The sequence below is a fragment of the Rhipicephalus microplus genome, chromosome 4 (assembly GCF_043290135.1).
Source record: "Rhipicephalus microplus isolate Deutch F79 chromosome 4, USDA_Rmic, whole genome shotgun sequence".
Classification (NCBI taxonomy): domain Eukaryota; kingdom Metazoa; phylum Arthropoda; class Arachnida; order Ixodida; family Ixodidae; genus Rhipicephalus; species Rhipicephalus microplus.
Genome location: NC_134703.1, coordinates 109255320 through 109266221, shown reverse-complemented (window position 1 = coordinate 109266221; position 10902 = coordinate 109255320). Strand labels below are relative to the sequence as shown.

Sequence of the window (10902 nt, the reverse complement as noted above, 5' to 3'; positions counted from 1 at the left end):
TGTGTATTTACCATGCGAGGACACATGCAGGAAAGGAGAAAAGACACTGCGCTTACAATACGAAGTTTATTTTCTTGACTGCAGAAAGTACGAGTCTCTATATAAAAAAACTGGGGAACTTCATTACGTTCTGTAATGGTTAAAATACAGTGGCCCAAATCGTTCAACTGTCGTGCGCAAAAGTGACTTGTGTGTCTGTACCATATGATGTTAGGAAAGTACAAAAAATTGTTGTGTGCATGTTGTAAGTGGGCATGCACTTGCCCTCACCATTTTTGTAACAGAGTTCAGTGTTATGGTGAAGATAAACAGAAAAAAATTGCTGCTCAAGAACGTTAGTATGTACTATATAATATTTTGGCAACTGTACGTATTCTTTGTGTGGGTGGCATCATTTCATATTAGAACTGCGTGATATATATTTCTGCATGAAAAATTTGTGCATCTACGTAGTGTCTTAAGCCGCGGCGTATAAATATGCCTGGAAGTTCAGCTCCAGAACTTATGAAAAGTTCGTTCACTTCGCTCCGTGACAAACATTCGCGTATACTGTAATCGTGTGCCACACTGGTTAACACTATTCATGTGCCTTAATACACATCCGAATCGAAATGGGGTATCTGTATATCGGTTTATAAATTGTCTGAAACATACACATATCCACACAAAAAAAATCTCAACTTGATTACATACTGTCATAGTTAAGGTACGTATTCCTTGTGCGAGTGGGAACATTTCAAATTACATTAGGAGATTGCCCTGTATACGCGTATCTACATTTGAAATCGCCTCAACATACATACACCTCGAAGTTCATGTTGGAAACATGACTTGAACGTTACATGTGTAAGTTGCGTTCGTTTGGCAGTTGATAGACTCTCTTAAGTGCTCTAATCGTTTCGTGCCAGACAGGTGAATGTATGAATGTAGAACACAAATTTTGTTGAAGTCGAATTAAGGCATGTGTATCTAATCTCCGGGCCACCTCTGAAACATCGTCGTTTGGTTTGGCACACAAGCAACGTACAGGTCGCCAATCATGTTTGCATCATTATTCATTAGCGGAAATCCACCACCAACACGGGTTCAGTTAAAGCACGGCGTCGGGCATGAAAGCGTTCCGTTTGTCTTGGAGTTGCAGAGCCGCCGTTCAGCAGGGTTTCCTGGCGAGTAGGACATCGGTCAGGTCGAAGTACTGCGGTGCACTGCTTGCACCAGCCTTCAGCAGCAGCGTTAGCTGAAAGCAACAATAACCGTTTTGGTCCACCTTACGAACGTGGATGGGTTCGGGTCAAGAACAATGCATGATACTCCATCCTAAGGCCACTGCCGCACCACTGCTATTTAAAGGGACCTACAACACTTTTTGAGCAAGGCTTCCGTGAACACAAAACCCAAATATAGCTCGGTACGGGGCCTGGAATTTACAATAAATTCTCAAAGTCGCCTAGAAACCGCTGTCTTCTCTAGGCAAACACCGCTACAGACTCTAAAATCACTGCGTCGCAGGCCAAGTATTAGCCATTGGCTGAACTGAGCATGGTGCATTTGGTCGTTACTGGGGCCACCGCGGGAGTCTGCGGCCCATCAAAATGCTACTGTCAAGATGTAAACACTGCAATTAACTTGTTGCCCCGCCGCAGTGGTATAGTGGCTAAGGTACTCGGCTGCTGACCCGCCCGCAGGTCGCGGGATCGAATCCCGGCTGCGGTGGCTGCATTTCCGATAGAGGCGGAAATGTTGTAGGCCCGTGTGCTCAGATTTGGGTGCACGTTAAAGAACCCCAGGTGGTCGAAATTGCCGGAGCCCTCCACTACGGCGTCTCTCATAATCATAGCATGGTTTTGGGACGTTAAACCCCACAAATCAATCAATCAAATCAATCAACTTGTTCTTGTTAGCAGTGCCGGCTACGTTCCTCAACATCTCCCCAAGGCTTTGGCTGGCTTCGGTCCTGTGGGCAGAGCCACACCTGTATTACCAGGTTGCACCATATACCCTTAATTTTCTTATTCAGCTAATTTTGTTCGAAGTCTTTGGAACTGATTAGGCGTCAGGGAAAGTATTCGCTATATTTATGAAGGAGTGTGAGGTCCTTTTAACTCGTTTATTTTACTACCTCGACATTGCGAAAATCTCGTGCTCTAAATAGGGACAAGCTATCCCATTGTGCTCGTTGCTAATCCGAAGGACTTCAAAAGCAGGGCCTGCAGAGAAGCCTTGGCTGTGATTCGGTGTTCTACCCCGCAGTGCAACAATGCACGGAGTTTTTTTTTTTTTTCGTGCATTTTCCTTTATCAAGAATCTGTTGGTGACCATATTGTTTATGCTTAGTCGGATCTACTATATACCAAATGACAGTTCTTTGTTTTACGAGTACCAAATGATATTCCCGAAAAAAGAGACGCGTTGAAACGGATTTACAATTAGGAGCATCGCGCATCAAAAGTATATTTGAACAAATAAACTTGATTTCTATGTACTTGATTCAAACTTTGTAATAATTAGTTGATGCACACATGTTCGCACGCTGTCACGTGTCCACAACTACCCCATCCGTGCTTGGCGCCATTGTGCTTGCCAGTGAGAACTGATCTGACGGCGCTGGTTATTGATGAGGAGAGTATGAAGCGCGTTGTACATTTTCTTGGTATAATTTCGCGGGTCATCGAAAGACGAGTTTGCGCGTATTGAGTGCACTTTTGAAAAATGCGTAGTTGTACAGTGTGTTTCAGAAATTTCAAACACAATAGCTTTGAAGAGCTCGTTTGGCAGAAATTCCGGTATCGGCGTGGGCGTGGTTGGTTGCAAGGAATATGCAAATAAATAATAAAGGGATCCTGGTCCGAATGAGGATCGAGCTCGGGCTGTCTGCGTGCCTCAAAATTTGTTGAAACTCCTTGGGAAAAAATATATATGAATGTCATGTGGAGGAAAAGTCTCCTTAACGCATAGATTGCGTGGCAGAAGCGTAGAAACGCGCCAGGCATCAAAAGATTTGAATCGAGCAACAAGGGGGTGTTTTAAATGACAACTCATTACAAAGCGCTCAGACGTATTTAATCATCAACAGCAACAGAAGCATGAACAAAGTGAACAGCTTCGTAGATTCGCGTGTGGTCCTACGGAGGTGTAGCGGGCCCTTCGCTGATTAGCTAGAGGATTGATTGTGGCGTAGTAGGCACACAACTGTACTTGCAATATGCATTCGATGATACTTGGAAACGGCCAATGTTACGCGCGCAATCGTTCGTTCCGGCATGGTGGAAACATGCACCGAAAACCGAAGCAGTTCAGAAGGCTATGCGCATAAGGCCCAATTACGCTATCGCGACTTACCCCCGTATTCACAAACGCTCCTCGACTCGACTTTTCACCCTTCACTTGACAGAGTTGAGCAGTGCGTCACTACTCGGCTGAAAATGACGCTGCACTACTCAAGAATCGCAGCAGATTTTGCTTGGTATGCAGTGACTTGCCGTTCTTTGAGATGGCGCTCCCTTCGGCTTTCTCAAGTGAAGGTGAAGCGTTGAGTGAAGGGACGTTCTCTAGCGTTTTACAATTTTTGTATGAACATGCCTCATTACTAAAGTTTACTATTCACAACCGCCCAAGAACTGTGCATGAAGATAGAAGTGGCGTTTGCTTGTCTCTTTCTATTGTTCGTCACTTGTTTACACGCTCGGATTTTAATCCTGAACGACTATAAAGGAGATCTCCACACATAAAAAAATTTGCGGGTATAGTTGGAGGCAGTACTGGCATGACGAGTTAAGCGTGTGACTGGTAGCTATAGTGAAAAACTCGAGATTACTTTTGTGCGCAATATTTTTCGCGTTGTAATTTTGCCGCCAATTATGACGACTTGGTGACGGTCATGCTGGATGACGCTAGCGACATCGTGGCGCGTGGCTGTATGATTATTGTGATTGCAGTATGACGTGGCGATATAGTTTTCTACGTCTCTGACGCCACAGTTGATAAGGTAACTAACTCTAAGTACACGACAGGAAATCGTTAAAGAAAAGCAAGAAAGACAGCCACGATAAATTAAGCTACAATGGTAGGGGAAAATTGCTTGGAGATTTGCAAAGACAGCAAATATGGAATCGGGAAAGGCAGCTTTGATAATACTAATGACACTGCCTCGTGACACGAGCCGGCGGCGTTAAAAAAAAAGTATTACGCAAGCTTCGGACTGGGGGTGTTGCAAGCCTGAAGAAAATGCAGATGTGGGCAGTCTTTGTTTCCCTTCAGTTTTCTTTTTCCTTACTCCTATCTTTCTCTTTCTTCATTTTTTTCTGTCTTTGTCTGTTTATTTCCTCCTCTCGTGTAATCCGTTTCTTTGTCTCTCTTGCTCTTTTTATGTTTATTGCTATTCTTTTGCTTTCTCTCTCTCTCTTTATATCGCTCTTGCATCCTTTGTTGTTGTTCTTTTTTTTTCAATTTTTATACGTGGTTTAACTTCGCTACACCAAGCCACGACAGCGCGGGCCCCTAACGTGCTCAGCACTTATTATCATCAAAGCGCTTGGACAACAACAGTAAGACTGCTGCTTCGCGCGAGCGTGCACTTAAATGCATGCTATGCTAGTCGTGGTTTCGACTGTGTTGCACGAAGCCACGACGACGGCATATGACCGTGTATTCGACAGCCCGGCAAGTGCTCCGCGTGTAAAACGTACAGGAAGAGAAACACGGAGAGAAAGTTGCAGCTAAGTGGCAGAAACTGGGAATCGTAAAGGTCGTGAAGCACAAACGAAATGACAGAGCTGCGACCAGAATGAAAAGGTTTAAAATATCTTTTAAAAGACACAGTTTCGCCAAAAGGGTGAAGCAATGAATGCGATAGCAACATATTCGAATGTTTTACGAAGCAAGATCTGCATTTTTATGAGCAATAATCATTGAAGTAAACATGCGCTTGCTAAGTAACCCATGTTTTCTGCGGCGCGGCACTTGTAGATGACCACAACAAGGCTTGTGCGTAGTGACGGCGTTGATACACGAAGTGAGGCTGGCAGTCAACTCATTTAGATGCGCACACACGTAATTCTACAAAACGCTGGTGTAAGAGAACACGGCCGCTCAAGGTACACTATTGGCACCGTTTTTTTCGTGTTGAGTGCGCAACCCGTAGATGCTCCCGCCTTCTGTGAGGGCACAAGCCGCGTGCTCATCGTGAGCACGTTGGCGTGCTCACGAGCTAAGCGCGCGCGCAGACGACCCCGGCCGGAAAAAAAGATGTTCGCTCCCCAGAAAGAGTAGGCTAGCGCATCCTTCCTCGTGTATGTATTATATACATATACATATACGTGAATGACGGCGGCGACGACGACGGCAAAAACCAGCAGAGACTGTCCATATAATTGCTATCGCAATAAAAGACGCCTCGGCTACCGGATGGTATCCATCCACAGTACTAACTGTTTTCATTTTGGTCGGCGCATTTCATTTGTGCTTCATGCTTCTTTCTGACAAGACGCTGCTTCTTCAAACCATAGTTTTCATTATAGCTAAGGTTCATAAGGGACAGAAAACGCAGTCAAAGACGGAAGAGTATTAGGTGTGGTAATGAAAATGAGACTCAATTCAGTCGGCATAAAATGTAATAAGCTCGTGCAGGACAGGCTGAATTAGGAAATGACTGGGGGCTGCATTCGTCCTGTACTTGGTATAGAACTGGCTGGTGATGATTCTGGTAATTATGACAAAAATTATGGATCGTGAGGCCAAGACTGGGAAAAATTCTGCATCTGAAAACGCTTCGTGTTTTAAGCTGGTGGAAGTGTCAGAGGGTCAGTGTTCAAGATGAAAAAAACAACAAGAAAACAATGAGGCATCCACAGTACTGAGGAAAAACATGGGGCCAAAAGTGGTGCCGAGATCGTTAGAGGCCTCTATAATATTCGATGTACGATGTGAAAAGAAATGATGTAATAAAAAACAATATAATCTATATATAAATAGAAGAAATGCTAAACCACAATTGATGTTGCAGTAGTAGTGAAGAACTAGACCCATTGACTAAACCAGGCTATAAGTCACTGTAATTGCTACTTTCTTTCAAAATGCTGGTTATTAGAGCCACCGTAGTCTGCCTGATTTCAAAGTAGTTACTAAAAATCATGGTCATCGAATATACACGTAATCAGGTAATGATTAGGTATAAGCGTTTTCAGAACAGATTCCATTTCAAACTTGCTGGTGAGCTCGCGGAAGCATTAAAAAAAACTGTTTCTACCTCTAGTTCACACAACAAGCTTCTGTCGTGGGCATTACTTTATAGAGTTGGCTTCGAAGCCAAAATAATATTTAATCATTTCAGGACCGATTCGAAGATTACCAATACTTCTACGTTATTGAGCACAGAATCATTCGCGTGAGTAGAGCAACCTTGGCGCTTATTTATTGTGACGTGTAGCTAGCGCAGTTTACTTTGACTTGCAGTTAGCAACAGTCGCGTTGGAACTTTTTTCTATACGGCCGCATCAAGTTTGAGGCACACGGGATGGCAGTCAGCTTTCCCATAAGAGTACCAAGTACTGCAGTGAGAGGTGGTAAAGTACCTGACTGAGGTAATTCTCCATATTGTCACGGTTGAGAGGGAGTTCTATGATAGGGTACTAGTTGAGCCAATTGAGTCTGAAACCAGGCATCAAGGGAAGGTTATTTCAACTCCTCTAACATCATCGGAAAGCTGTCTCGGAATGTTGCTTACCCTAAGGTGATTCTTATCAGGGGCGAAGCTCCTAAAGCCGTGGGTCTATCCATGCTAGTGTGAGTGACAGATAGCCGGACGGACAGAAACATGGTCTTAAACATGGACGCACGAACGGACAGGCAGATGGATAGACGGATGGACAGAAGAACGGATGGAAGCGTGGATGGACAGACAGGCGGACAGATGAACGGACTCACGGGCGGGCGGACAGAAGCATACACTGAGAGACAGAGGGACGGACGGATGGAAGAAAGAACGAACGGATGGACAGAAGCACGGACGGACGGATGCTTCATCCCACTAATCATCGTCACTTGCGAATATTCTGTGATTTTTCTTTATTTTAGGGGCCAAGCTCTTTAGGATGTGGATGGTTCCCTTCTCCGTATGTAACCACCTCTAGTTTATGACTTAATAGATGACGTTGGCCCCGCCGCGGTGGTCTAGTGGCTAAGGTACTCGGCTGCTGCATTTCCGATGGAGGCGGAAATGTCGTAAGCCCGTGTGCTCAGATTTGGGTGCACGTTAAAGAACCCCATGTGGTCGAAATTTCCGAAGCCCTCCACTATGGCGTCTCTCATAATCATATCGTGGTTTTGTGACGTTAAATCCCACAAATCAATCAATAGATAACGTTGTGGGCTAATGTCCTTCGGAATAATATAACTATAGATGGCGTTAGTGGTTTTCACAGCATATCCATTGAGTGAATGATGATGAGTGGGGCGAAGCATGCGTCTGTTCATCCGTGTGTCCAACCGTCCGTGCGTCCATGCTTCTGTCTGTCTATCCATGCGTGCGTCCATCCATTCGTGCGTGCGTGCGTCCGCGCTTCCGTCCATCCGTCCGTCTGTCTGTCCGTCCGTATGTTCGTTCTTGCTTCCGTCAGTCCGTGCGCCCGTTCATGCGTCCGTCAGTTCGTCCGTCGGTGTGTGCATCCGTGCCTCCGTCTGTCCGTCCATACACACGCGGACGGATGCACGGGTGGAAGAGCGAACGGACTGACGGACGCACGCAATGATGGACAGGCGGAAGCAATAATGAATGGACGGGCGGAAGCATGGACACACGGACGGACGCTTCACCCCACTCATCATCATTCACTCCGTGGGTATGCTGTGATTGTTTTTTTCTTACGCCCAGTTTTAGTTTCCTATGGCATGAAGGGAGGGGTCGTCTCCGCTGTCGACGTCTACTGTTTGTTAGGCTAACTGTTGCCTTTATCACTTTTAGCGGAATGGTGGTGAGTAAAGCTCTATCATCTTAGGGATGTGTGTCAAGAGATGGTGTTTCAAATAAACAACTTCACCGTACAGGTCCACGTTTGTGTCTCTGGTTTTCTATAAGAAACCTGGGTGTGTTGGTAAACTTCGTCGGCGATTCTGACACCGCTGCTGAGCCAAACAATACTTCAGGCAGTTACCACGAACATTTAAGTCATAATATGCATTGTATGGACCGGGGGCTAGTGGTGGGATTTACTCGATTTTCGTGGCGCATACCCGTTTATAATGCATCATGGCTGCGACATGACGCGCCGACAAACCGAGACTCTAAGGTGCCACAAAAAGTCGCAGTTTCGCCGCAATGGAAACGCAATGAGTGCGATAGCAACAAATCAGAGTGCTATGGCAGATAGCTATAGGTGCTTTAAGATCCGATCTGGCGTAGCTCTATAAGACGCTGGCGTAAACGTTGTATCTGCAAGCGAAGTGGTTTACATTGCTGCCCCCCTCCACCGGCACCCCTTCATGCTCCTTCACCCGATGAAGTACGCCGGCGCATTTCCTCTCTGCTCTATCCGCGCCCGTTGGTAAAGCACCAGAACATACTGAGCGCTGTGTGATGTTATTGATTCGGACTTTATACGAAACACGACGGTGATGTTAAATTTGCGCCCCGGTGTGTAAATAATTCCTATCACAATAAAAAAATCCCAGTTTCACTGCAAGGGTGAAGAGTGAAGGAGATAGCATCAACTTTCGGTTCTAACATGGCTCTGTTTATACAAAGTAAGGCTGGCAGCTAACTGTTTTGAATCCGATCTCACGTAACCATATAAAGCACTGATGTAATAGAATAGGTACGCCCACTCCATGGAGAGTTGCAGTTTTCTTAGTGTTTTCGCGTTCAGAGCACAGCACGTGGAAGGTCGCAGCACGCCTTCTGATGATCGCGGCGAGAGAGAGCGTGCAATGGGTAGTGACCGTGCCCTTCTGGAGATCTAGGTTCCCTGTTTCTGCTAGCGTGACACCTCCCCTCCTCCCCCCGCGCTCTATCATGCTCCTTCGAAACGGGTGGGGCGTATCCTCTCCGCTTGAGCAGCAATAAATGGCATTCTTCACATGTGGGATGGTGATACGCCCTCGATGCGACGGAGATGGGTCGGCTCGTTTCATCTCCAGCCGTGTTCGTCGTCCTTGATCGCTCAATTTTATGCTTATTTATCTATTTTTTATTTAATATACAATACTGTAGCCCTTAATTGGGTCCATGTGGAAGGGCAGTACATAAACACATACGTTTATGAGTGAAGTCAGAAAGAAACGACAAAAAACCCATTGATCAACCATACAATGTGTGGGGTTTTGTTATTGAGTTGGACTTTACACGGAACATTACGGAAACGCCTAAAACCCGCCGAAATAATCATGTGATTGGGAACCCAATATAATCTTGTACAGATAGCTGAAATGGCGAAATGTCCACAAGAGAGAATATGGCCTTCAGCCACCCATTACTGCGGGAACGACATCAATAAAGATGTGCGCCGCAGTTGAATGTCAACACATGGGCGTAGGACGGCTAGCTCGCTTACCTGCACCCGGATGGGACGGGTGATGGTTATGCTGTACGGCGTCCAGTGCGAGTAGTGGCGGGTCAGCGCGCTGCTCTTGATCACGTTCCGGTCGAGCACTGAGAGTCGCACGTGCAGCTCGGAAGAGCCGCCCGCGCCTTCGCGGAAGGGACCCTTGCGGAACCGGAAGCGTAGACACGCCGAGGCCTCCGTGTCGTTCTCCGGCACCTCCAGAACTCGGTCCAGACTCACAGCCGCTGATTCGTTAGGACTCACGGTCGTGGTCAAGTAGCCACCGCCTGTAGTTATTTGCGGTAATAAGCATCAGTGGTAGCATGATCGTCAGTACAGAAGGGAATGCATCATGGCCAAGGAGGTGGACTATTTATTTATTTATTTATTTATTTATTTATTTATTTATTTATTTACATTGACGTGATTTGAAGCTACAACGAAAACACCAGGGTCATTGAAAGAGGCCACAGTATAAAGTGGTGGTAGCAGAGTTCAATGATGAACTGCAATTGGACCGTCTACTTAAGGCTTGATGCAGTGGACATTTTGGTTATCTCGTCTTATTCACTCCTGAAAGGTATGTCACGTTGCCGACACTGTCGTGCTGATTAGTTTTGATGACTGAACAAGAAGTTATGGGCAGTAACAGCGCACAAACTCACGGGATGAAGAGAGGAGACACAAATAAGCGCTGTTAACATGCGGAAGGGTTCGTATTGGGCAAACAGGGCGTTGTCTCTATGTACGACTAAAAGAACACTCCGGAACCTTCAAGACCAGCACGTACGCGAATTTGCCTTCACACTGCCACACGTGTAAGTGCACGCCCTTGTTCAATGAAGCGACCGTGCTCTTCAAACATAGCGATCAGGCCACAAGAGAACTAGTGGAAGCATTTTATATCAAAAAAGAAGGGAAGTCCTGCATTAGTCAGACATCAATATCTTCACATGAAAAAGAAGAAAGCCTAATCAGTAGCATGCCTGTTTGAATGGAATTCGTCGTGCCTGCGCAGTTACCCGTAGCGTAAAATTATTAATGACGTCGACATGGTACTTCGCTGGCACCTCTGCGCATGTTCTGTGTTTCTTAATCTTATATGTTCAGATAATTTGTATATTTCTATAAATTTCTCAGTTGAGAGTCAACGCTTATTTGTGTCTCTTCTCTTCGTCCCGTGAGTTTGTGCGCTGTTACTGCCCATAATGTATCACCAACTAGCCCAACTATCACTCCAGCTTCTGATTAAGAAGCTGTGTCCTTGTTGCGATATGGGGGCACACAAAGAGACTGGCGCCTCAGTGCAGCGTATATGTAACGAACGCACAGACCACACAAGTTCCTAAAAGCATTTAAAACGTTCGAT

The 10902-nt window shown here is 45.7% G+C and overlaps 1 protein-coding gene across 1 annotated transcript in view; it reads right to left on the bottom strand.

Annotated features, from left to right (window-relative positions):
- Nucleotides 1-521: 521 nt before the first annotated feature.
- LOC119172816 (CRISP/Allergen/PR-1) overlaps nucleotides 522-10902 on the bottom strand; it is a 63248-nt gene continuing 52867 nt past the window's right edge. Inside the window, exons 9-10 of the mRNA XM_075893146.1 lie at nucleotides 9543-9820; nucleotides 522-1237 (exon numbers count right to left, since the gene is read on the bottom strand). Coding sequence (XP_075749261.1) covers nucleotides 1151-1237; nucleotides 9543-9820 — 365 coding nt within the window. The 3' untranslated portion in view covers nucleotides 522-1150. The remainder of the gene's footprint in view (nucleotides 1238-9542; nucleotides 9821-10902) is intronic.